The following is a 27,897-nucleotide window of genomic DNA, read 5'->3' on the forward strand; positions in this document are numbered from 1 at the left end:
TTTCTAAGCTTTCTTATAACTTACATTCTCTGATGCCACTCACTCCTGTCTTCATTGCTATCTTTCTGATTGTTTCATGTCTAATTTATTTTGTGTGGTTGTTGTTATTTTAGTCACTAATTGTGTTCGACTGTTTGCGACCCCATGGACTGTAACCCTCCAGGCTTCTCTGTTCATGGGATTTTTCAGGTAGAAATACTGAAGTGGATCACCATTTCCTTCTCCAGGGCATCTTCCCACCCTAGGGAATGAACCTGCTGCTCCTGCATTGCAGGTGAATTCTTTACCACTGAATGAGTGGTGAAGCCCTTCTTTTATGTACTCACCTTGATTTGCCTGATCTTGAATATCAGTATTCTCTCTTTGATGTACTTGTCTTTTTACTCTTTATCCTCTGGACTATCTCCTCCACTTTAGTGACTTCTGTTACCACTTGTATTCTGATGATTTATAAATCTGAATATTCTCCAACCCAGAATGTTCTGATTATCATAAACATTTACTCAAATGCCTGCCAACACTGCATCCACATTTGGAGATCCACAGACATCTCAAATTAAGCGTGTTTATATGTGAACTAATAATTCCCCCTCCAAATCTCTTCTTCTTATGGTGAATTGGACCATTTTTCATCTCAGTGCCCAAGCCAGAAATATGAGATTCATACTCAAGATGATTTTCTCCATTCTATTGATGACCAAGCTCTTTCACTTATTTTCAAGCCCTCTGTTCTCATTCCTCATTCCTACTGCTGCCTGAATGATAAAATACATACAAATCTGATCAATGTAATCTGTTGTATTACCTTCCTTTTAAGGGTTCCATAGGAAAAGATGACTTAGAAGTCCTAGAAATCTGTCAAGTGTAAACACTAGGATTATATTTTAGAGTCTATTCTTAGCTTAAGAATTAGGCATACCCCAAATAAATGCATTGTATTCTGAAATAGTTATAATATGTAAAATGAATCTTTGAAAAAATTGTTAACATGTATCTTAGTTAAAATATTATTGTAGAATAGGAATTCCTAAAGAGTGTATGTGTATAAAGAGAGAGGTATAAATAATACATATATATATATATAATAGACGTTTTGTGATAACGTCTTTATATAGGCAGTTGGTATCATACTACAAAAGCAGTAATCAAAAAATCATCACTTTTTAAAAAATACTTTTTTAATATATAGGCAAATATAGGCAGTTGGTATCATACTACAAAAGCAGTGAATCAAAAAATCATCATTTTTTAAAAAATACTTTTTTCATTCCTGCTTTGTAATGCTTCTAAGCTTTTTCCCCTCTTGTTTCCCTTTTAATCTATCTATTTCCTTTCTCAGGAGTGACATTGAAGAGAATTGAGAGAGAAAATTACCCAGTTTCTTTCTATCTCCATTCTTTCTACTACTATTTTGTAATCTTTTCTTACCCTGCCTAATAGTACATAGGATAAGATTTTGTTTAGCATTCATGAAAGTGATATCTAAGATCAGTTATAAATTCATTGGTCAATAAATAGTTTTCTCAAACTCATTAGATAATTTACTGAAGTTACATGTGATATACTGCTTTGAAATAGTTGTCGTCATCCTGTGGTTGGTCACTGCTTTATGATAGCATCAAGATTAATTTAGAGACATCCCTCATTTGTGTTGAGTGGATTGCATGCAAAAGCAGCTGCAATTATTTTTGCTTTAAAATGAAGTTAACGCATTTCATTAAGAGACAGTGTGTGATTTTGGAGTAATCACAAAGTAAATAAGATCTTGCAGGTATTCTCATATGAGGTGGGGACTTTAGCTACTCAACTCTGACCTCTACCCAAAGCAAAACTTCACTAGCTTGGTCCTCATTTTCCATGGCTGACTGATTCATTGTGATGATACACTCTCAAGGGACAGATAATATATTGTGCCTCGATCTACCTTTTTGCGGGAAAGCCCCCATGCTGTGTCTCAAAGACACCATCTGTAAAGTTGTCTCATTTCACAAAGAGCAGGAACCTTGTTCATGATACCTGCCCCTTTTCCAGCCTCAGTGAGATGTTGTAAAGAATGAATGCCTGTGAAGCACTTGGAGCTCCTGAAAATGATGCACTAAGTCAATATTCTTATTATTATGCCTATTGTTGTACTTAGCTCAATGTTACTCTCAATTATTGGCCGTCATATATATTACATAAAAATTTACTTCCTTTTATAGAAGTTATTCAGAATAGTAAAAAGAAAATAATTTTACAGTGATATATGTGCATATTTTTTAGAAAGAATACTATACAAAAGTGTCATTTCAACTAAGTCTATTCAAAAGAGCCAGAAGAAGAAAAAAAATTGATTTTCATGAATGATTTTTGAATGGAGTCTTACTGCTTTTTAAAATCATGCAAAGTAGGCAAATGAAATAATGGAGCAATTGGATGCTCCCTTTTTATGATCAGAGTGAAGTCATGGTATTGTAATTTTATAACATTGACCATTATCTTCTCTTTTAGTTTTTTTCATCCTCAAAATATCTAGTCTATAGAGTACAAATTTGCTAGCATTACCCTTCGAGAGCTCGTTCTCCCTTGGTCAGGAAGCCTTTCTTCTGCTCTAAAGTGCATGATCCCACCCGCTGCTTGCTGTTGATGGCTCAAGTCTACCAAAGAAAGCTGGAGTTTTTTGTGCGTCACCCAGCCTCATTTCATTACCACTCCCCTCCACCGCAGCTCACCGTCTTTAGGGAAAGCCTGCTCATTGTTCAGTTCCCGACCACAGTGCCTTTTCCAACCCCTCTAATCAGAGGCAAGCTCGCTGAACTCAAGAATTGCATATGTATTTCTTCATAGACTTATTCTGTCTATAGGCTAGTTAGTTGTCCGCTATTTTATTTGCAAGCTACTTGAAGGCAGGGACTGGACTTCCTACATCTTCATTTCTTTTACTATTTTAAACATACTTATGACTGCCTGAGTGAATAAGCAAATGAGTGTTAATTTTCTTCATGATACTAACTCCTAAAGTAGCTTAAACGTTTTGAAGAGAAATTGATCTATATTGCAAACAAAGGATTTTCAAGAGTAACTGAGAAGTGTGTTATGAGAGCACTTTTCTAAATCTTTTCAAAATGTGAAAATCTCGACTTTAGATTTCAGAGTGAGGTGTAGTGTTCAGTAGCAGCCTGAGTTCTTGAGTATCAAGGACTATGTACTATGGAGTGCTTACTTCTAAAGCGTATTTCCCCTTTTGAAAATGATACCCTAATGAGATTTACAGCACCTGTCCAACATTCCAGGGCCCAGGTAGCCAGGTAGATAGCATAAGTGATTTAAATTATTTGACTGCCTGAAAGTGAAGCTTTTGTTTCAAATGCAAACTTTTGGGGTATCTTAATGACTTTCAAATCATCTGTTCTAAGGCTTTATCAGTCTCAAAATATTTTTGGATGTCATACACCAACTTCAAGCTTGCAATTGCTTTATTTGTGGTTAGTGATTTTACTTATATTTTAGACTTAGCCTTCTCTTTTTTCTTTTATTACCTACTTATTTGGTTACATGAATATGTACAGATTGAGAGCAGACAATCATTAGAGATACAACATAAGTACATTCAATAAATTTAACTAAAATACTTATATGACATAACATACCACAGCAGAAACTGTGCTATTCAGCTAGTTTTATTTCGAGGGCTTTATAAATAGAAGATATCACTGACTTTGTCTGCCATCAAACAGAGTAAGGATACTAGCTGCTGCTGCTGCTAAGTCACTTCAGTCGTGTCCGACTCTGTGCGACCTCATAGACGGCCTCCTACCAGGCTCCTGTGTCCCTGGGATTCTCCAGGCAAGAACACTGGAGTGCGTTGCCATTTCCTTCTCCAATGCATGAAAGTGAAAAGTGAAAGTGAGGTCGCTCAGTCGTGTCCGACTCTTAGTGACCTCATGGACTGCAGCCTACCAGGCTCCTCCGTCCATGGGATTTTCCAGGCAAGAGTACTGGAGTGGGGTGCCATTGCCTTCTCTGAAGGATACTAGAGACTTGTTTAAATTCACTGTCTTATAATTGTTCTTCTTAAAGATGGTGCAGGTGATAGCTTTTTGTTTTTATTTGAGAAATTATGGAATTGGGGACAGCTGTGCTTTTAAAAAAATTTCTGTATAATTTTTAAATTCCTCTGTCAAAATTACGATTTCTATGAAAGTACTGTGATATATAATATCAATAACCTCAGCTATGCAGATGACACCACCACTATGGCAGAAAGTGAAGAGGAACTAAAAAGCCTCTTGATGAAAGTGAAAGAGGAGAATGAAAAAGTTGACTTAAAGCTCAACATTCAGAAAACGAAGATCATGGCATCTGGTCCCATCCCTAGCACCGAAGAATTGATGCTTTTGAACTGTGGTGTTGGAGAAGACTCTTTGAGAGTCCCTTGGACTGCAAGGAGGTCCAACCAGTCCATCCTAAAGGAAACCAGTCTTGGGTGTTCATTGGAAGGACTGATGGTTAGGCTGAAACTCCAGTACTTTGGCCACCTCATGCGAAGAGTTGACTCATTGGAAAAGACTCTGATGCTGGGAAGGATTGGGGGCAGGAGGAGAAGGGGACGACAGAGAATGAGATGGCTGGATGGCATCACCGACTCGATGGACAGGAGTTTGAGTGAACTCCAGGAGCTGGTGATGGACAGGGAGGCCTGGCGTGCTGCAATTCATGGGGCCGCCAAGAGCTGGACACGACTGAGAGACTGGACTGAACTGAACTGAACTGTGATATATATATCCCGTCCCCCTTGTAGTACTTCATAGTGCTTTAGCTAATATGGCGATACTCATATTAAGATCATTAACTGAATATAATGGTATCTCTTCATGATGTCTTCATGAGTAGAATCAAACTGTCTTACATTCTAACAGAGCTTACATTGTCCTCACTGTACACTCGTGCTTCTCAGACTTTAACGGGCAAGAGATCGACTCACGGTCCTACCCTCCAGAATTTCTGACTGAATCAGTCTGGGCTGGAGCTTGAGAGTGTGCATTGCTAGTGGTCCCCAGGTGAAGTCAATGCTGCTGTTCAGGGAATCACATCCTGAGAACCATCCACCGTCTTTGGCAAAGAGCCAGAGTCCAGGTTCTCCCCTCCCCTCCCTAAGAGAGGCTTTGTCATTGTGGTTTCTTCCCTCTTCTAATTAAACTATCAGAAGTGATGAAATGTACTAGTAGTCAGCTGAGAAATAAATAAAAAGGAGACTCACCTAATTTATACTAGATATTAGGCCAGCTATTTTGGGAGGGGCACATCAATGAGTACATCTTAACCCTAACCTTCAGGAAGCTTCATTTGGGCTCAGAATTGAGCCAGCTCATGTACTTGTTTTTGTAATCACTTCTCTTAGGTTTCAGTCATCATTCATACGATGACAACTTCCATACTTATGTGGAGACAATAGGGTAAATTCTTTACAATATTAATTATATCCAGCGTAATGGCTCTACTGTCTAAGACTATCTTTGTAAAATCTATTTATTTATTCATTCAAATAGACATGGACAAAACAGACATAGTCTTTAGAAAATTTGCAGTCTAGTGGGTGAGGTACATTAAATAAGCAAATACTCTGGCTTATCTTCAGATCAAAGATAATAAGCAAATTTATCCATGAAGACATAATTAAAAATGTTAAATTCTGCAGAGGAAAAAATAAATTATGGTACTATGAGTGAGAACAACAATGGGAGAAAATTCAGCTTGCTGTAAAGGGAGTTCAAAGCAGAAAATAGAATTTTATAAGTGAAAGTCCGGAGGTAAATTGTTTGCTAGGAAATGAAATGAGGGCCATTGGGTAAATTGTTTGCTGGGAAATAAATAAGGCCATGGTGACTAAAGCATAGGAGTGGCAGGAGAATGTGGTGTGAAGTGAGATGGAGAGTTAAGCAGGGCTGTTCCCAAAAGGCCTTGTGGTTTTTTTGGTCTGTTAGTTGTGTTATGCTGATTAGCTCTTAAGCATCTTTTCAGTTTCAGTCTTTTTTTGTACACCAGTATGATGTACATTGGGCTTCCCTTGTGGCTCAGTGGTAAAGAATTCACCTGCCAACGCATGAGATGCGAATTTGATCCCTGGGTCGGGAAGATCCCCTGAAGAAGGAAATGGCAACCACTCCAGTATCCTTGCCAGTGGGCAATAGTCAAAGGGTCGCCAAAAGGTCGGATAGAAATTAGCAGCTAAAGAACAACAATGATGTACATTAGCATTCTTTACACACTCAAAGAGTAGCAAGTGGACAATGTGTGTTAAGAAGAGAGGACATGTGTGGCTGCAAATGCAAAAGTTTGTGTATTCCATTGTCACTTTGTTGCTGTTCAGTTGCGAAGTTGTGTCCAACTCTTTGGGACTCCGTGACTACAGCACGCCAGGCTTCCCTGTCCTTCACTAACTTCTGGAGTTTGCTCAAACTCATATCCATTGAGCCGGTGATGCCACCCAACCATCTCATTCTGTTGCTCCTTCTCCTCCTGTCTTCAATCTTTCCCAGCATCAGGGTCTTTTCCAATGAGTCAGCTCTTCCCATCAGGTGACCAAAGTATTGAAACTTCAGCTTTAACATCAGTCCTTCCAGTGAATATTCAGGGTTAACTCCCCAGTTATTAATGCTATCATCTGATGATGAAGAAGAGTTGCAATTAATTTAAACTTTTTCAAAACAGATCAGCTTTTCCCTTTTGTGGACTTTGGAAAACTAATATGGATTTTTTTGCTACCATCAAAGTTACCATCTCAGAAAAAAAAGTTTATTGATATCTAAATAAAATATTGGATTGGGCAAAATGTATGATATGAATATAGTATTGTGCTTAAAGATGTGGATTTTGCTCAGACCTAGATTCAAATTCTGACTCTGCCACTTTCTAGTTTGAGCGTTTGGGCATAGATCTCATCTCTGTGAATCTCCTTTCCTAATCTATAAAATGGGAGGAGTGATATCTGCCCCACAGGACTGCGGAAGGATTAAATGAGGTATGTAGATATCTTAAAGGGCTTCCCAGGGGGCTCAGTGGTAAAGAATCCACCTGTCAATACAGAAGACGCAAGAGACTCAGGTTTGATCCTTGGGTCGGGAAGATCCCCTGGAGGAGGAAATGGCAACCCACTCCAGTATGCTTTCCTGGAAAATTCCATGGACAGAGGAGCCTGGTGGTGTACAGTCCATGGGGTAAAAAAAAGAGTCGATCACAACTGAATGAACACACAGATGTCTTAGCCAGGAAGCTCTTGGAAACAAAATGTAAGTCAAGGATTAAACTACCGATCCTTTATTTGGGTGGTCCTAGTCTAGGGCAGTGAGGGTGAGAAAAAGGGAGAGTGAGGTGTCTTAGAAAGAGTGTAAGAGTATAAGAGAAAGAGTGTTTCTGTGTCTCAGAAACAGACTGTGAGACAGTAATTTGGCTCATGAGTGTTGTTGGGGGGCATTTGGGGAACAACATTTTGAAAGGAGTAGAAGAGGAAAGCAGAGGGAGAAGCTGACCTGCATCAGAAGTCTCCATCAGTATCAGGAAGCTCTGGGATTCAGATGGGCCTTGAGTGTAGTGCCAGATTGACACAGAGGCCTCTGTATTCCTTCCGTCACCAGCTATTGGGTGCAAGCTGGGGTAGAGGGTGGCAAAACCTGGGACGGGGTAGCTGTTTTTTCCAGTGGAATGTATTTAGTTCAAGCTGTCTACTACTGACACTCAGGGCAGCTGTGTTGGGTGCTTTGGTCCTTTAGTGAGGACCGAAGGGAACACCACAGGATGACTCCTTCAGTCCCAGACCCTGCTTCCTATCACATCCCGGAGTGACTCAGCCCAGCACAGCGGTGTGCCTGCTGTTTTTAGCCATACAGGATTTCTCCCAGTTTGCGAGGAGACCTCTTAAAGCAGTACATGTAAGGCAGAAAAAAGGGAGAAAATTCTCTGCATGAATCTTCTCTGTCCCTCACTTGCCACTGTTCAAGGTTTGTCCCATGCTTCCAGCCTTGTAGGAAGCCAGACTCTGTGCTCTGCCTCACGGAATTTTATCCATAAGGTGCACACTAGTGTGGAAAGAGAAAGGAGGAGCTCACTGAGGAGATTTTAAAAAGCATAAAAGATTCCTATTCAATGGAGTAGATAAAGCAAATAGCCTAGTACCCAGATTACAGGAAACAATCTCTAATGTAACACCTTACTGTGTGCTAGTCGTTACTTTGAGCACTTTAACAGAGATTAATCAATTTCATCATCACAATAGCTTGATGGAGAAGATCCTGAGACTGATAATATATTTGCATTTTACAGATGAGGATATTAAGGCTCAAAGATTAAACAGCTAGTAAGTAGCCCGGGAGAAATTTTATAACCAGGTGTCATTTCAGAGTCTGTGTTGGTTAACTGCTCTGCTATATTGCTTCCAAATGGCTATTACTATTTTTATTATTATTATCATGTTAGACTATGTAAATATTTTATTATCATTATAGATATCATTAGCAAAATGTGTTCAAATATGTAAAGCTTTAGATAGTTTCAGTAATTTTTGCCTTTATTTTTACAAATATCTCAAAATGTTTGTACATATAAAAACTGGTGCAGAAAGTCTCGGGACTTATCCAAGTTTCATTAACTAAACAGTAGTACACAAGATCATAAGATGAAAGAAAATGTGTGGTTCATTCAATAAAAATATCTCCTGTATAGTATTTCTTGTATTAGGACGACTACAATCAAATATAAGGTTAGAGGCTCTGCAAATCTAGGCATTCTAATTCCATTTCTGCCATTAACTGATTTGTGATTCAGATTGGCTCATTTCATCTCTTTACGTATTTCCATATTTGAACAACAGGGCAATTAGTTATACCTATCCCATGTATATCACAGGATTTTTTTTCAGATAGAAATTAGACTATATACCTGAAATGTAAAAACATATTCATAACAGTCTGAAGCTATTTGGAAAAATTTGTAATTGTTTAAAAAGCATTTTAAAAACTGCTGGACTGAAAAAATAGGTGAATTTTATATTTTTGTAGGAACCCTAGTTACAGTGGTTTCCAGCTTTTAATCTTTAATAGGATCATAATTTTCTATTGCATCCTTTACACTGAGCCATATCTTCTCTATTGCTATAACAAAAAACCTGTATATCAAGGATAAATAATTTATTCAGCTCTTCCTACTTAGTTATTTAACAAAGACTATTTAACATGAATATAATGGAGGTGTTCAATACGACTGTACTTGTTCAAGTAGAGCAATAAATCAGCATAAGATTGATTTTTTTAGGTAATTGTATGAATTTATTAAATTAATTAATTTTGTGATTTGAGATTACCCTCAATTACTTTTTTTAGGATTTTTCAAATTTCTTGGGGTTTTTTGTAGGGTTTTCCAGTTCCTTCTGGATTTACTCTGTGCTTATATACTGGAAACTAACATTCTCTTACATTCCTGTCAGTTTTAACTCTCCTTGTCAAGCTTCTTGAGTACACACAGATTGTTTTATGTTTCCATATCCTGAAGATGAACTGTTTTTACTTCTTTAAATAATTTCCACTGCTGATTTTGTATCCAAGTCCTATTTACTTCTTTGTACCTTACCTGTTTGTGTATGTGTTCAATTTTATTGGGCCTTTTTTTTTTCTTATGTTAGATCTCTTCATATTCATTAAATTACTTACACAAACTTCTTTATAGATGTGTTTTTTTAATTTTTGTGATCATTCAGAATATTGCTGTGCTTATCTTTGGGGTAACATAAAATTGGATCATGCGTATTTGAGTAATTATCCTAAGAGTGGCAGTTCATTGGCTATTTTAAATTCTCTTAAAGACTTATAAGAGGAATTATAGAAGAGATATTTATTTTTTACATAATATCAAGAGTAAAGATGAAAATTAATGATGTGCTCATTTTTTTATGTAACACCTGATTGCTATTTTTCCTGGTAAAAATTCTCAGTTATTCATATGTAACTGCCTTGAAATGTGTACCTAAGGACAAAGAAAGGTCACCAATCCCTCTAACTCCTGGTTCTTTGTCAAAAATGGACACAGTTAATGAGGTTTGTTTGGTACAGAACAAATTCTCAGACACAGATAGAGATCCTTTCAATGGAAACAAATTTGTTTGGCTTTACCAGGTTACTTAGCGATTAATAATAGCCTTGAGATGCAGGTCAGAAAGGTCATTGTACCAGCTTGCCAGCACAATCTAAATGTGCAGCCAGCCCTGCTCTGTGGGTACAGAAGCCCCCAAAATACTATGCATAAAGTAAAACAGGCTATTTTCTGACTCCTTTTTTCATATTAATAAGCAATTTTCAAGAGAAGGGTGGCAAAATGAGGGCCATGCCACTCCAAGTAATTCATTTATTTTGCAATTTAATGTTATGTTGGAAAAAATAGCTCTGCTGCAATAGCAGGGCATGGTGATTTTTAAACGTCAGTGTGTTTCATAAGTAACCTTGTATGAAGTATTGTATTAGTAGACTTTAACAGAACATTGCAACAAAAATATTTCTGGTCATGACAGTAGGAATGGGACTCTTTTTTTTTTCTTTAGTTTTTGGAATTCTCCTCTCTACTTTTCCTGCTATCTTTGAGGCATGTGCCTAGAAGATTTACTTAAAATTTTACTTATAGAACTAGACAGTATGTTACATATTTAAAAAAAAAATAAAGTACAATTTCAAAACATTATTTTAATGTGAGTGGTTAAACTTGTTCTCTGAAAAAGAAAGGATTATTCTCCCATAGTTTGATATTATTATTCTATTTAGTAGGTATTTTTAACGTAGTATATTTTAAGAGCTAATTTTGTGTTTAAATTTCTTAGATACACATATATAAATGATGAAAAGTTTCATTATTTTAATGGGATTTGTTACACTTAGAATGCTGTGAACTTTTATGTACACAGTTTGACTTTTATTCTAATTATTGATATAAATGAATAAAATGTCAGCCTTTCAAAGACAAGATAGTACATGTACTATTGTTGGTAATATTTGAACTGTTTAACTGAAGTAAATTTAGACTGAATTAAGTATATGTTTAAAACGCTATCATATTTTTAAAATTAGCCCATAAGTATGTAAAATAAACAACTACAGCTTTGTAAATACCAAATTTAAAGGAAATCAGTAGTTTAGATGTTTTATTAAGTCTAAAATGGTTAATCTTCAGCCAAGGAAAATGATAATTAACTTACTTTGCATTTAATATAGTCCTTTAGCTACTGATTATAATATGTAGATATTTGACTTTCAGAATTTCACCACTGAAAGATCACTTAAATGCTTTTTAAGAATTGCAAAGATTCACCTAGAATGTGCTGGTAAGATCGATTACTCCACTGATTTTGATGAATGTGGAGGAAGGTTGCCCCTCAAAAACTGACTTGATTCTCATCAGTGAAAGAATTAAAAGGTTAGCGTATCTTTCGTACCACAAATAACCGCAATCTTTCGCTGCAGGGAGGCCCTGGAGGAGTTTGCAGAGATGAAAGAAAGGGAAGAGAAGAAGGCAGACCTCGAAAGGGAGGAGAAAGAAAGAGATTACCAGGCTCGAAAGATGCATTATCTCCTCAGCACAAAGCAGGTTGGTCTACCTGTCCCTGACAGCTCACGGAAGCCACTGGGGCCCCCGGCCTGACAGAGATAAACTAGCAGGCTGAATGGGACATGACTTGTTGAAAAGATACCGCAAAGACACTACTTCAAGTTCAATTCTGTGCTGCTCTATAGGTGCACGCAGGCACCCCAGCTGCCCCGTGACAGCAGCTTCATGGAGGCAGCTGGGCCAGGCTGGTAGAAAGGTCCGAGTCCACCACCAAGGGCATAACATCCGTTTCCAAACCCAGACTGAGTGGCTCATGGTTGTGTTGTGAATTGATCAGGAACTAAGAAGTTATTAAGTTGAGATCGCTTTCATGTTGTCTCTGTGAACTGAGCGAATGTTGAGATTAAAACCATCCTTTCTAAATTCTGATGCAAGTTTTCAGGTATAGCTTTTAACCAAACTGCGTGAGCAGTTGCTCACGTATAGAGATGTACATTCGTATAGAGATGTACATGTGGAATTTGGAATAGTAAGATGTTTCTTTTCTGATATGTGGGTAGGTTTCAGTGCCTCAGATCTCATGGTTACTAAGAAAATATACACTGCATGTAGAATGTTTTGCTCACAAAGAATAAGATTGTTGTTGTTGTTGTTTAAAAAAGCATGAATTTAGGGGTTGAAATGTTTTGTTACTTGAGCTTGAAGCTGTGCTCATTCAGTCATATCTGACTCTTTTGCAAACCCAGGGACTGTAACCTACCAGGTTCTTCTATCCATGGGACTTTTCAGGCCAGAATAGTGGAGTGGGTTGCCATTTCCTTCTCCTGGGCATCTTCCTGATAGGGATCAAATCCAAGTCTCCTGCATCTGCTGCATGCAGGGCGAATTCTTTAGTGCTGAGCCATGCTGCTGCTGCTGCTAAGTCGCTTCAGTTGTGTCCGACTCTGTGCAACCCCATAGACAGCAGCCCACCAGGCTCCCCCGTCCCTGGGATTCTCCAGGCAAGAACACTGGAGTGGGTTGCCATTTCCTCCCCCAATGCATGAAAGTGAAAAGTGAAAGGGAAGTCGCTCAGTAGTGTCCTACCCTTAGCGATCCCATGGACTGCAGCCTACCAGGCTCCTCCGTCTGTGGGATTTTCCAGGCAAGTGTACTGGAGTGGGGTGCCATTGCCTTCTCCCTGCTGAGCCATAGGGAAGCACAATGGGAGCCTGAGGCTGGAAAGTAGCAATTTCTTGGGTTTTATTCTTTCTCCTAGACTTCAAGCCCAATTTTAGGGTTCTCACTGAGTTACACGTGCAAATCTCTTCAGACAGGAAAGCCAGTCAAATCCCAGTGGGAGAGAGTGAATCTAAGACTGAATGTCTTCCTTAGAGGTATCTAAGGTCAAAACCATAGTAAATACTGGGCTGGCTGTGTACATTTGGAACACAGGTGTCTTGTACCTCTGGCTTCTATTTGGTAGTCTAAATAACAATATTTTCAGTAATGATTACTATCTTAATATGTACTTTAATTTGGATAGCTGAATTGTCTTCATTTAACAGGCAAGGAAACTGAAATTCAGATAACTTTGTGACTGGCCATAGACACAAAATTAGTAGTAAAAGCTCTGGTGTTCAAACTGAGGTCTTTCCACTCTAAATCAGGTACTAATTTAAAGATAATTTGAAAACTAAAAAGTAAAAGTGTTTTCAATTTTTATTATAAAATCCATAGCACTGTAAACATTTTAGTTGTGTGATAAGTGGGCTACATTTTAAAGATACAGAATTCCAAATCTTTTTAGCAAAACTTTTTTTTTCAAATGTTAATTACTAATGGTAATTTCAATTTTGTTGAGACTAAGCGTAGCTATAAATACAATCCTATGATTCTTTAAACTTAGTACTCATTCTTGGTGACAGTTTTTTTCTTTTGAAAATTTTGAACTCCCTTTATACTTATAAACTTTCTGTGTGGTTTATACTTATGATTTGTAGTGTGATAGAGAAAGCAATTTTAAAAATGATGAAGTGGGATTTAACTGAAGCATCTGTTACTTCTGTTTTATCCAGAGTTGTTTAGTCATTGGGTATATAATGTAATAAATTGGAAAGACCATAATGGCTTAGCGGTTTTACTAATAAAAATAATACAGTAGCATATATCCATGGAGTGCTTACCATGTGTCAGAGAATATGGTAGATATTTTATACATGTTATTTTTTAAAGTATTTTGATTTCTTTTCAGTTTTAAATTAAGTGCCTGGTTTAACAAATCATTTCACAAACTCAACTAGGTAACTTGACTCATGGACCTTTATAAATTTTCAAGCAAATGACTATTGTGTTTGTGTTAACAATACAAGCCAACAATGCGGTATCCCATTTTTCTCCTTGTTTAGCCCATGCTGACTGCTAGTAATATCTGTGTATATAAACTTCAGTTTAGTGATCACTTGTCCCCAGAACTTCCTGGCATCCAATGAAATGATTCTTACCCTAAGTGAGAGCTTGGCTGCCAGCTCAGCTTTGTCTGATATAAATGCCCACCCTCTGTCTACTGTACCATAGCCTCAAAGAAGAATCATTGGGATATTACCTAAACTTGTCTGAGCCTGTTTCACTGTGCACCTTAAAAACATTGTGAGGATTAAATTTAATATGTTTAAAATGTTTCCAGGCCCTCAGAGAACATTCAGTAAATGATAACAATCGTATTTTTAGAATTTGAGCTGTCAAGGATAAACTAAGACTCTACACTTTGACTTTCTTCTATTTGTTTTAGCTATTGGAACCTCTCATTTTCTCATTTCCCTTCTTTGCTTTCCTTTAATTATTAAAGAAAATTAGTTAGAAGTCTTCATAATGATGCCGCCTACCTCTACATTTCATACCTGGCTTCACTGACCTGAGGGTAATACAGGGAAACGATGTTTTTAAATCACCTCCCTAAGAGAGGAATATTGTAAACATGTCAGGAATTTTCATTTGAATCTTCCAAGTTAATATATTTTGTCATACTGACCTTTAATATTTGATCACAAGTAACTTCATGGGAAATAGATGGGGAAACAGTGTCAGACTTTATTTTTCTGGGCTCCAAAATCACTACAGATGGTGACTGCAGCCATGAAATTAAAAGATGTTTACTCCTTGGAAGGAAAGTTATGACCAACCTAGATAGCATATTCAAAAGCAGAGACATTACTTTGCCAACAAAGGTTCGTCTAGTCAAGGCCATGGTTTTTCCTGTGGTCGTGTATGGATGTGAGAGTTGGACTGTGAAGAAGGCTGAGTACCAAAGAATTGATGCTTTTGAACTGTGGTGTTGGAGAAGACTCTTGAGAGTCCCTTGGACTGCAAGGAGATCCAACCAGTCCATTCTAAAAGAGATCAGTCCTGGGATTTCTTTGGAAGGAATGATGCTAAAGCTGAAACTCCAGTACTTTGGCCACCTCATGCGAAGAGTTGACTCATTGGAAAAGACTCTGATGCTGGGAGGGATTGGGGGCAGGAGGAGAAGGGGACGACAGAGGATGAGATGGCTGGATGGCATCACTGACTCGATGGACGTGAGTCTGGGTGAACTCCAGGAGTTGGTGATGGACAGGGAGGCCTGGCGTGCTGCGATTCATGGGGTCGCAAAGAGTCGAACACGACTGAGCGACTGATCTGATCTGATCTGATCTGATATAGATAATAAATGAAGTCATGTGTTACTTAATGTATTAATTTTAAGATAATTATGTTGATATACTGATGTACTCATACTGCCAGCATAGTTTTAAAGTCAGTTTTAAGCATATTTCTAGTACAAATCTAATATACATCTTAAAATAGTTCCAAAATCTATTACTGATTTTTAATGGAAATAATTATCGCATCTTTATGCAAGCAAAAGTATTAACACTAATAGGAATTACTCAGGTAAATAACTAATATTACAATGAGTGAATTAATAGACCCCTCAGGGTTTTATTAATTAAAAAGTTCAAGTCATACTAAAGCACCTTTTGTATATGTTTATTTCAATGAGAAAACTGAACATGGTAACTTATTTGCATAAATAATCAATCACCATTTACTAGTAGTAATAAGGTTAATTTGTTGCTACAGACATAATAGGATTAGTCAATTATATTTCCCAGAAAATACTGTTTGTTATGCACCTCATCACCTGTAACACAGGATTGGATTTAGTGCCCTTATTAAATGAACACATCAAAAAATCTCTGTCTCTGTAAAAGTTTTATGAAAAGAAAGCTAATTTTAGTTGATTTGAGTAAGTAAAATGCAAACACTGCTTACATTTGTAAATTTAATTTATCTTTCTGCAAAGATTGATTATTTAATAAAGTTATTTATTTTGATTCAGTAACCAGTCAAACTAAATCTAACACATATAGGACATATTTCCTTTGAAGAAAACCTCCTTTGCAAATTTGTTTTATTCCAAATAAACAGATTTTCATTCCCTTATCCTTGTTCTTGGGTAATAAATTATGTTGTCTGCTCCACCTACTGGTAGATATATGCAAAGGACTATTGTTGGAGTCATCATAAGATACTGCCTCTTTGTGTTGCCAGATTTTTAAGGATCTTCCTGGAGCTGAGCAAAGTTACAGATACAAAAGTAAAACTCAAGGTCTATTCAGAAAATTTAATATTTAGAAATATAGATTATTATATAAAATTATAGACATTAATAGTTTCCTGATTATATTACTTTCCTGAAATAGTTTCCTGAAAATATTACCCTTTTTAAAAATTTAATATGCCAATCAAAGGATAAATAAATACAAAATATATTTACAACTCAGTATATTAAAACTAGGCATATTTTATTTGGGGCTTCTCTGGTGGCTCCGATGGTAAAGAATCTGCCTGCAATGCAGGAGACCTGGGTTCAATCCCTGGGTTGGAAGACACCCTGGAGAAGAGAGTGGCTCCCCACTCCAGTATTCTTGCCGGGAAAATTCAATGGACAAAGGAGCCTGGTGGGCTACAGTCCATGGCATCACAAAGAGTGAGACATGACTGAGTCACTGACACTCACTTTTTCCACATTTTATTTTAGTTATGGAATTTAATAGTTTATACATATTCAAATTAGAACTAAAATGAAAAATATATATGCTTAATTAAAATTATATACTTAATTAAATACATGTTTTGTGGAAATATCTTTCATGTCATTGGTGTATAATAGATTTTTAATGTTTTTCCTTTAATGGGCAGTTAAAATTATCTTATCAATACTGAGAGAATGACTTTCAGTTATTTATGATCCTTTAAAAAGACACCATACTCTAATTAATATTGACAAAACTTTACTTTTAATTACTATATTTTTAGAGAAATAAATGGTTTCAGCTACTTTGCCTTTAAAATTGCATGGAATCTTATTTGTATACAGAAGGAAAATATCTTCATTTAAAAAATTAAATTTGATATGCCAGAAATTAAGTGGTAGTCTGTTGATATGTACAGCATCTTTATAAGACAAATCTTAGAAGATGAAAGAATGCATAAATTAAGAAATGTAGTAAAGCCTCCAAATCATTTATTGCTTTCAACTCTATGTTTCCAGTATCATAAGTGGGAAGATCTATGCCTTACATATATTAAATATTTAATATGTGTTGCTTCCCTGGTTGCTCAGACGGTAAAAAATCTGCCGCAGGGTGGGAGACCTGGGTTCACTCCCTGGATTGGGAAGATCCTCTGAAGAAGCGAATGGTTACCCACTCCAGTATTCTGGCCTGTAGAATTCCATGGACTGTATAGTCCATGGGGTCGCAAAGAGTCAGACAGGACTGAGCAACTCCCGTCCCCGCCCTTTTTTTATATGATTCCTTGCTTTTAATTTGAGTGATGAAATAACAGATGAATTGCTGTGTTTCCGTGTGCACCTGCCTCTGTGTACGTGTGTGTGTGTGATGTGTCTTCACATACATGATGTGTTTGGAAAGTGCCTTTGGGGAGTCATCTCATAAGGCATTGTCCTTAGACAAAGGTGTACCACAGCAATGATTGGGAAACTCAAGGGTGATATTAAAACATACCCCTGTAAGAAATTCTCCTGGGCTCATTTTAGGCCTCTTGATCCTTATGAAACCAATTCTTTCACTTCAAAACATTAATTTTGTTCATTCCCACTTTCTAGGTTGATCTCTATCTCTGTCTCTCTCCTCTCTCTCTAGGTTTATGACCATCCAGTGATCCTTCTTGAAAACACCAGCATTCTGATTATGTACTGCTCCTTGAGTTACCCACAGTTCATTGCACTCTCTTTTTAACCCTCTCTCTGAAATGGCTTAGTATTATAAGAAACTGATTCTAAGTGAGTTCATGTACAAAGATAGAGAAAAACTGGGTCCTGCATATGAAAGGGTAAAGCACGCCAGAACATCGTGTACATTTCTATGGTGCCTTCCTGTGAGTAGCACAAAACACTTTTATTCTGTTTATCTTCACAATATTCTATAAAGTAGCAGTTATCTTGCTGGTAACTAAAATGCCATTGTTTGGTATTCATTTTTCCCTGGACACTTGGCAGATATGTTTTTTTGGGAAGATTATGTAGTGAATAAAGATTTGACCTACGATCTTTGGATTTGCAGGTTAAGAGGCAGGTCTTGAAGTTTGGTCATTTGTTCTTGGTGCCAAGTGAACTGTCCACATCACAAAATCATCATGTAATTTGTTACTATTGGCAGTCTCTGTTCAGAAAAGGCCAAGGACTGAACTACCATGAAGAATGAATTAGCTATTAACTTTTACATTTTATTTCCTTCCTCTTTAACATTATAGTTTTTATTATCCTGTAATATATGAAAGGGATAAAATTATCCATTATCAGAACTCTTTGAAGAGACAGATGAAGTGGTGAAAGAAAATATCTTGTTGTGTCCCCAAAATGAGTCCCTTTTCCACTCTTGTCTCCTTGCCGTTATCAAACCACCCACATCTAAGAAACAGGCAAAAATACGGATAGAAGCAAAAATAAAATTAAAGACTTCTTAAGTAGAAAAGTGCCTAGCTACTTTTATTATTTATATTTTTTTCTTTTCAATATACTGTATTTTAAAAGATATTTTTTTTTCTTTTTAGCAAATATCCTATAAATCTCTCCTGTACATGTGAACTGGGGCGGATTTATGTGTTGTGGGGCTTGAAGCTTATACAATTTGGGGGTTGACGTTTAAGAAGATAGTATGGCTCAAATGGTAAAGAATCTTCCTGCAATGCAGGAGACCTGAATTCGATCCCTGGGTTGGGAAGATCCCCTGGAGGAGGAAATGGCAACCCGCTCCAGTATTCTTGCCTGGAGAATTCCACGGACAGAGGAGCCTGGCGGGCTATGGTCCGTGGGGTCACAAATAATGGGATACAACTGAGTGACTGACACTTTCATTTCACTTCATACAATTTCATGAGGTACTTCCTTGTTGACGACAGCCACATCTCTGGAGCAGCATGAGTTTTTAGATGATGGGTCTCTATTTTCCTGTGTTTTCTGTGATACATGGGTTTGTTGTGTCTCTGAAGGTGAATGGTGTTTGTAACTGCAGGGAAAGTACCAGGGAGTGCAAACAGTGTTTCATTTAAGGAAATCCTTGGGTTTGTATGAAAACTTCTTCAGGGCCAATAGTATATGTAAGTTAAAATAAAAGTAATAGTTACAGATGCAAAAAAAGATAGTGTACCGTTACAAATACAAGAAGAGGAATCCTTTTTTAGTGAGCAAAAATCATTTCGTACACATTTCAGGTGTTAATGTGTACAATGCTGCTGCTAAGTCACTGCAGTCGTGTCCGACTCTGTGCAACCCCATAGACGGCAGCCCACCAGGCTCCCCGGTCCCTGGGATTCTCCAGGCAAGAACACTGGAGTGGGTTGCCATGTCCTTCTCCAATGCATGAAAGTGAAAAGTGAAAGTGAAGTCACTCAGTCCTGTCCAACTCTGTGTAACCCCACGAACTGCCACCTACCAGGCTCCTCCGTCCATGGGATTTTCCAGGCAAGAGTACTGGAGTGTGGTGCCATTGCCTTCTCGGAATGTGTACAATACCAGAATTCAAAATCTCAAAACAGAACAGTAGTTTTATTAACTGCCTGACTGCTCTATAATATGTGTTCTCTGTATTTTGGCCTCATACTCTTTCATTGCTTCTTTTGACAGTAATTTTGTTATATTTTCTAGAGTGAGAAGGAAAATTTTATTCACTCTTTTCTCTAGGAATGTTGACCTAAATTTCTTATTACTACAAAACAAGTTAAATGATGTATTTCTATTTGCTCATGCTGCATTATTGAGCTCAGTTTTGAAAAGGGAGAACTTCCATTTGTAAGGTAAATGATGAGAATCAAATTCTCCATTTATCACACATGTGAATTTTAGAATGATTTTCCATGGTCCAGTTTCTGGCAGTTTATACCCCTTTTCAAACCCTGTTTCTTGTCCACTACCCACATACTTCCAGGGCCACACACCTTAGGGAGTTTGTGTTGCATTGCAGTCTCTAGATCTGCGTCTTTATTTGTGATGCCTGGTGAGTCTGCACAGTGAGTTGCAGGAACATTCCTGAAAGTTATTCCTATGTTGGGATCACTAACAAATTTTAAGTATACTTGAAAGTACCAGAAAAAAAATGATCCACAAATATATATGTAAATATATCCAACTAAACTTAAATATATGAAAGTGAAAGTGTTAGTTGTGTCCAACTCTTTGCAACCCTATGGAATGTAGCCTGCCAGGCACCTCTGTCCTTGGACTTCTCCAGGCAATAATACTGGAGTGGATTGCCATTTCCTTCTCCAATATATGCAAATATATCCAACTAAACTTAAATATATGACTGCCTTCTTTCTAGCTTGATCCCGAACATGTCCACAGCCACTCTCATGCCACCCAACCCAGGCAGATAAAGGATAAGGCAGAATATAGAGAATCAGTGGAATTAACTGATTGTTTTATTTTTTTCAAATTTTGCCAAAAACACAACCATGTGAGCACATTGCCAGGGTCCCTCCCTTTGTCTTGGAGAGGGCCTACCATAAAGGAGGGCCCCGAAGGTTATGCTCATCAATTTCACTCTTATTTCACCTGTGGTTGGACTTCATTTTTGTACTGTGTGCAAACCCTGCTGCTCTGGTTAATCTTGCTCACATAAGATTTAACTTTTATTTTAATGTGCTTTAAATAATCATCTGCTTAATCAGATAGCCAATCTAGCATCCAGACCTTTAAATAAATTGTATTATTTTAGTCCTGTCTTTAAAATTTAAGCGCCTGATTTTCTTTGGATCTCTCTTATTTCTTTTACATTTTATTTTATAAACTCAGAGTCCATTTACTTCCATCTAGTACGTTGGTAAGTTTTTAATGTATTGGGTTATGGAATAGAGAGAGTTCTCATTAGATATTAAAAAATAAACTATATACATATGTATCTTATGTATTTATATGGATATATATGTTTGGTGATTTGGTGGTTTAGTCGCTAAGTCATGTCCAACTCCTGTGATCCCGGGGACTGTAGCCCACCAGGCTCCTCTGTCCATGGGATTCTCCAGGCAAGAATACTGGAGTGGATTGCCATTTCCTTCTCCAGGGGATATTCCAGACCCAGGAATCGAACCCAGGTCTCCTGCACTGCAGGCAGATGATTTACCAACTGAGCTATATATATACATATTGAGAGGACCAATATGTATGTATACAAACATACAAATTCAGACTCATATACAATTTTCAATACTGTTTTTTTAAAAAAATAACATTTAACTAATGTTTATTGGGACTATTCTCTAATCACAATCTTAAAATATATTCAGTACCAAAACCTGGTAATACAAGGATAAAAGCAGAAGAATAAATTTGTTCATAGTATACCATCCCCAAAGATAACCACTGTTAAAAATTTGGTTTATGTTCTTCCAGTAATTTTATATGCATGGATAGATATATACTATAGATAACTATATATAACATGTACATATATGCGTGTCTGTTTTTTACTTAGAAATGGTATCCAATACAGTTTTAATAGAAAATTCAAGTCAAGAAAGAATTAGGACAAAATGTGTCACAAAAGTTAATTCCCATTTCCTACCTCAGTGTAAAATGTTCTTCCACTTATCCTTGTCTCCAGCACACCAGAGTTTAAATTGCATTGTATATAAATCTTTTATGGAAAATAATTACAGCTAACTACTATGTACTTATTTCTATTGGTTTTGCATACAGTTAATGTTGCTGGTAAGTTAATTTCAATCAGTCCTATCCATTTCTTCATTGATTAGAAAAGACTGAGTTTGGGGTGATTCCTTTTGATATCACTAGTTTTATTAATAATATAATGAACCCAAAATCTAGAAATCCATGGAAATTAATACCATTGCTTTAACTAGATCTGATGAAATAATTGGGTCTGTAATACATTGTAGATTTGAAGATTATTCCTCTTATTTTGATTACTTTTCTGTTTTTAGGATACTTCATAAATACTTTATGGGCTTTCCTGGTGGCTCAGTAATAGAAATCTGCCTGCCAAGCAGAAGACACGAGTTTGATCCCTGGGTAGGTAAGATCCCCTAGAGTAGGAAGTGGCAACCCATTCCAGTATTCTTGCCTGGGAAATCCCATGGATAGAGGAGTCTGGCGGACTGCAGTCCATGGGATTACAGATTCAGATGCAACTTAGTGGTAGACTTTCACTTCACTTTCATAGATACTTTAGATTAAGACCAGTTCTAAGTTAGATGCTGTTATAACTGATACACAGTGCAGAAGTGGAATTTGTTAGCTCATGATTCATCCTAGCTCTTCTGCAAGACCAGAAGAATAACTATATATAGATAAGCCCAGCTCTCCCTATTTAATTCCCTCTTCTGGATTGGAAAACTTCAGAAATCTTTCAACTGAGTACCTGGTGGCCAAATTTTAAAATCTCAGGCTTTGGTAAAATTCATCTCCTTTCTTCCCTTCTCTTTTCTCCTTTACTCTTCCTCCATACCTCTTTCCCCACCCTTTATATCCAATAATCAAACACAGGGATCGAACCCAGGTCTTCCACATTGCAGGCAGACGCTTTAACCTCTGAGCCACCAGGGAAGCCCATAATCAAACACACTTTGTATTAAAAGTAGGAACATAGGGAGAGAAATTATACTTTCAAATGTTTCCTTAAAATGAACTTTTAACTAAGTCAATGGTTAAGATACTCAATCATTGTCTAATGTAGCTAATTTGGTCAAGATCACTTTTAAGAACATGAGTATTTGTTAACTTTTGACTTTAAGTTAAGGTATAGTCCAATATTCCCTGGTGGCTCGGGGGTAAAGAATCCTCCTGCAGTGTGGGAGACACAGGAGATAGGGGTTCAAACCCTGGGTTGGGAAGATCCCCTGGAGAAGGAAATGGCAACCCACTCCAGTATTCTTGACTGGGAAATCCCATGGACAGAGGAGCCTGGCAAGCTACAGTCCATGGGGTCACAAACAGTCAGACAGGACTGAAGCAACTGAGCATAGCATGCATAGTCCCACACAAGAAATTATCTATGACCTTAAGATTCTATGCAGAATAAATTAGATAAATATTTTAAATGACACAGAAAGTGTTCTCAGTATTTTATGTTTTTATTATAGTCACAAAAAAACAAAGAGGAATTGCAATCTTTTAATTTTAAATGTATGTAAAATGTTTCATTTTGATGTGTAGAGCATGCTTTTGAGAATTTTAGTATAAAGTGGCAAGTTTCCTGTGTAACCAATAGTCTTGTCAATTGCTATTTCTATCTACTGTAAGTCTTGACAGTTGGAAGTATTTCAGTCAAAAAGTGAGTTATGTTATCCACACAGTATCACAACAGAAAGAAAATTAAGGATGAGAAAATGGAAGGAAGGTGTGGAGAAAGGAGGAAAAGGGAAGAATTTATCTTTAAATCTTAATCTGTGACTATCCTTGGGACCTAAAATAAATAAACTGCATGTCTTAATTAGCTATTATTATACTGAAAGATTTGCCAAAATGATATAATCTATTTCTTAGTTTTGAGAAAAGTTATGTTTTCAAGATGTTTATTAGTTTGTCTCTCTAATGAGTTGAATTTTAATTTTTTTTCTTAAATTTATTGGGATTTATTTTTCCATTTACTTTTGAATTAAACCATATATGTGCTGTGCGTAGTCGCTCAGGTGTGTCTGACTGTTTGCGACCTCATGGACAGTAGCCCACAAGGCTTCTCTGTCCATGGGGATTCTCCAGGCAAGAATACTGGAGTGGGTTGCCATGCCCTTCTCCAGGGGATCTTCCCAATCCAGGAATCGAACCCAGATCTCAGGCATTGCAGGCAAATTTCAGTTCTAATATCAATTTGAAATAAACTGTGATCATGCAGTTCAGTCAGTTCAGTCACTCAGTCATGTCCTACTCTTTGCGACCCCATGAACTGCAGCACGCCAGGCCTCCCTGTCCATCACCAACTCCTAGAGTTTACCCAAACTCCGGTGGATAGTCGGTGATGCTATCCAACCATCTCATCCTCAGTCATCCCCTTCTCTTCCTGCCTTCAATCTTTCCCAACATCAGGGTCTTTTTAAATGAGTCAACTCTTCGTATCAGGTGGCCAAAATATTGGAGCTTCAGCTTCAACATCAGTCCTTCCAATGAACACTCAGGACTGATTTCCTTTAGGGTGGACTGGTTGGATCTCCTTGCAGTCCAAGGGATTCTCAAGAGTCTTCTCCAACACCACAGCTCAAAAGCATCAACTCTTTGGCGCTGAACTTTCTTTATAGTCCAACTCTCACATATATACATGACCACTGGAAAAACCATAGCCTTGACTAGATGGACCTTTGTTGACAAAGTAATGTCTCTGCTTTATAATATGCTATCTGGGTTGGTCATAACTTTCCTTCCAAGGAGTAAGTGTCTTTTAATTTCATGTCACCATCTGCAATGGTTTTGGAGCCCCAAAAAGTAAAGTCTGACACTGTTTCCACTGTTTCCCCATCTATTTCCCATGAAGTGATGGGACCAGATGCCATGATCTTCGTTTTCTGAATGTAGAGTTTTAAGCCAACTTTTTCACTCTCCTCTTTCACTTTCATCAAGAGGCTTTTTAGTTCCTCTTCACTTTCTGCCATAAGGGTGGTATCATCTGCATATCTGAGATTATTGATATTTCTCCTGGCAATCTTGATTCCAGCTTGTGCTTCTTCGAGCCCAGCGTTTCTCATGATGTACTCTGCATATAAGTTAAATAAACAGGGTGACAATATATAGCCTTGACGTACTCTTTTTCCTATTTGGAACCAGTCTGTTGTTCCATGTCCAGTTCTAACTGTTGCTTCCTGACCTACATATAGATTTCTCAAGAGGCAGGTCAGGTGGTCTGGTATTCCCATCTCTTTCAGAATTTTCCACAGTTTATTGTGATCCACACAGTCAAAGGCTTTGGCATAGTCAATAAGGCAGAAATAGATGTTTTTCTGGAACTCTCTTGCTTTTTGGATGATCCAGCGGATGTTGGCAATTTGATCTGTGATTCCTCTGCCTTTTCTAAAACCAGCTTGAACATCTGGAAGTTCATGTTTCACGTATTGCTGACACCTGCCTGGCTTGGAGAATTTTGAGCATGACTTTACTAGCGTGTGAGATGAGTGCAATTGTGCGGTAGTTTGCACATTCTCTGGTATTGCCTTTCTTTGGGATTGAAATGAAAACTGACCTTTTCCAGTCCTGTGGTCATTAAGATAATATAATTTTGTTGTACTCCTATTAATTATTTGTATTTACACTTTATGTTCATAAGTTGCCTTATGATCATCTGTATTACTCTTGAACTCACTTCACTAAAATGATTCTATTTATTTTGCTTGCATTCTTAATTATATAGCCATACCAAAAGCAACTTCTCTGTCAACTATTATTGAAATAATGTCAGAATTATTGTTGAGCTTTCCCTAACCTTTCAAGGCAGAGTTGTTCCTTTTTTCCCCTCTCTGTGTTTTAATATATCATTTACCACTGATGTTATGGTTACATCTACTTTGGCCTAAAGTAGGTGAACTTAAAAAAGAGAGCAATTGTGTTGTTTTAACATCCCCAATACCAAAGTTCGTAAGTTGAACTTAAGGTTCATAAGTAATGTCGATTGACTAATAAATTAATGGCTTATATACATGTCCTAATTCTGATTTATAATAATTTCAGATTCAAAATAAGAAAGGAAACTTTTATCTCCATCTCAGTTATTCACTAGTTCTTCTTTGCATTAAAAAACTGTATTAAAAATAATTATTTTGAAAGCTGTAAAAATTTTTAGTAACTGATTCTTATATTGCTGCGCTGATCTGCTAAGTCTCTTCAGTCGTGTCCGACTCTGTATGACCCCATAGACGGCAGCCCACCAGGCTCCCCGTCCCGGGGATTCTCCAGGCAAGAACACTGGAGTGGGTTGCCATTTCCTTCTCCAATGCATGAAAGTGAAAAGTGAAAGTGAAGTCGCTCAGTCGTGTCCGACTCTAGCGACCCCATGGACTGCAGCCTACCAGGCTTCTCCATCCATGGGATTTTCCAGGCAAGAGTACTGGAGTGGGGTGCCATGTCCCAAATCAAACCAGGTTTTACAACTAGATGGCATGGAGATGAATTTCAAACTCAGATCTGGCTGCCTTCAAAACCACACTTTCTCTTTATGTTATAGTTTGAAGGCAGCTGAGAAAGGTCCTATTTTAAGAACATTTTCCTGGATGATGGCTGAAATCATATCTTTGAAGTTCTGTTTATTTGACGGTATCTAGTAGACAACATGGGCTTCCCTGGTGGCTCGGTGGTAAAGAATCTGCCTGCCAATGCAAGACATGCAGGTTCAATTCCTGGGTTGGGAAGTTCTCCTGAAGATGGAAATGCAACCCATTCCGATATTCTTGCCTAGGAAATCCCATGGACAGAGGATCCTGGCAGGCTATAGTCCATGGGGTCTCAAACACAACAACAACAGTAGACAACATATTCAGCATCATTAGCTACTCAATTCCTTTAAACACCAGGAGGTAGAAGGCACAAGTCTAAGATGCCAGATCCTCTCACAAGAAGGCAAGGGGCACTTTGCCTTCTTCTTCTGGGTAGCTTTTAGGCAATGTGTGTGCTTTGTTAAGGCAAGAGAAGAGTCAGGCTGGGTACTTGTCTATTAAGTATTTTCATCTCTGAGGCATCAGCTGAAATTCTGAAACAATAGAAATCCTATTCTACATGGAGTTACACATTGTTTTGTGATCATATTATTTGCGATCAAGAGATAGCTCTAAGAACACAAATGTCTTTGACACCTCACTGTCGATCTGACTAGTAATGTTTCTTTCATTATGTTTCTTTTTTTTAATTTAATTTTATTTTTAAACTTTATTGTATTAGTTTTGCCAAATATCGAAATGAATCCGCCACAGGTATACATTTGTTCCCCATCCTGAACCCTCCTCCCTCCTTCCTCCCCATACCATCCCTCTGGGTTGTCCCAGTGCACTAGCCCCAAGCATCCAGTATCGTGCATCGAACCTGGACTGGCAACTCGTTTCATACATGATATTATACATGTTTCAATGCCATTCTCCCAAATCTTCCCACCCTCTCCCTCTCCAACAGAGTCCATAAGACTGTTCTATACATTAGTGTCTCTTTTGCTGTCTCATACACAGGGTTATTGTTACCATCTTTCTAAATTCCATATATATGTGTTAGTATACTGTATTGGTGTTTTTCTTTCTGGCTTACTTCACTCTGTATAATAGGCTCCAGTTTCATCCACCTCATTAGAACTGATGCAAATGTTTTCTCTTTAATGGCTGAGTAATACTCCATTGTGTATATGTACCACAGCTTTCTTATCCATTCGTCTGCTGATGGACATCTAGATTGCTTCCATGTCCTGGCTATTATAAACAGTGCTGCGATGAACATTGGGGTACACGTGTCTCTTTCCCTTCTGGTTTCCTCAGTGTGTATGCCCAGCAGTGGGATTGCTGGATCATAAGGCAGTTCTATTTCCAGTTTTTTAAGGAATCTCCACACTGTTCTCCATAGTGGCTGTACTAGTTTGCATTCCCACCAACAGTGTAAGAGGGTTCCCTTTTCTCCACACCTTCTCCAGCATTTATTGCTTGTAGACTTTTGGATCGCAGCCATTCTGACTGGCGTGAAATGGTACCTCATAGTGGTTTTGATTTGCATTTCTCTGATAATGAGTGATGTTGAGCATCTTTTCATGTGTTTGTTAGCCATCTGTATGTCTTCTTTGGAGAAATGTCTATTTAGTTCTTTGGCCCATTTTTTGA

General features: G+C 37.6%; 1 protein-coding gene across 5 annotated transcripts in view; it reads left to right on the forward strand.

Moving 5' to 3' along the window:
• Nucleotides 1-27,897, forward strand: part of SPATA17 (spermatogenesis associated 17) — a 243,061-nt gene that overhangs the window by 94,214 nt on the left and 120,950 nt on the right. For all 5 annotated transcript variants that reach the window (XR_009729880.1, XM_061382208.1, XM_061382209.1 and 2 more), the window contains one exon: nt 11,478-11,601. Coding sequence is in view for 4 of the 5 variants with exons in the window: in XM_061382208.1 (XP_061238192.1) it covers nt 11,478-11,601 (124 nt within the window). In the remaining variant the exon portion in view is untranslated. The remainder of the gene's footprint in view (nt 1-11,477; nt 11,602-27,897) is intronic.

The sequence above is a fragment of the Bos javanicus genome, chromosome 16 (assembly GCF_032452875.1).
Source record: "Bos javanicus breed banteng chromosome 16, ARS-OSU_banteng_1.0, whole genome shotgun sequence".
Taxonomy (NCBI): domain Eukaryota; kingdom Metazoa; phylum Chordata; class Mammalia; order Artiodactyla; family Bovidae; genus Bos; species Bos javanicus.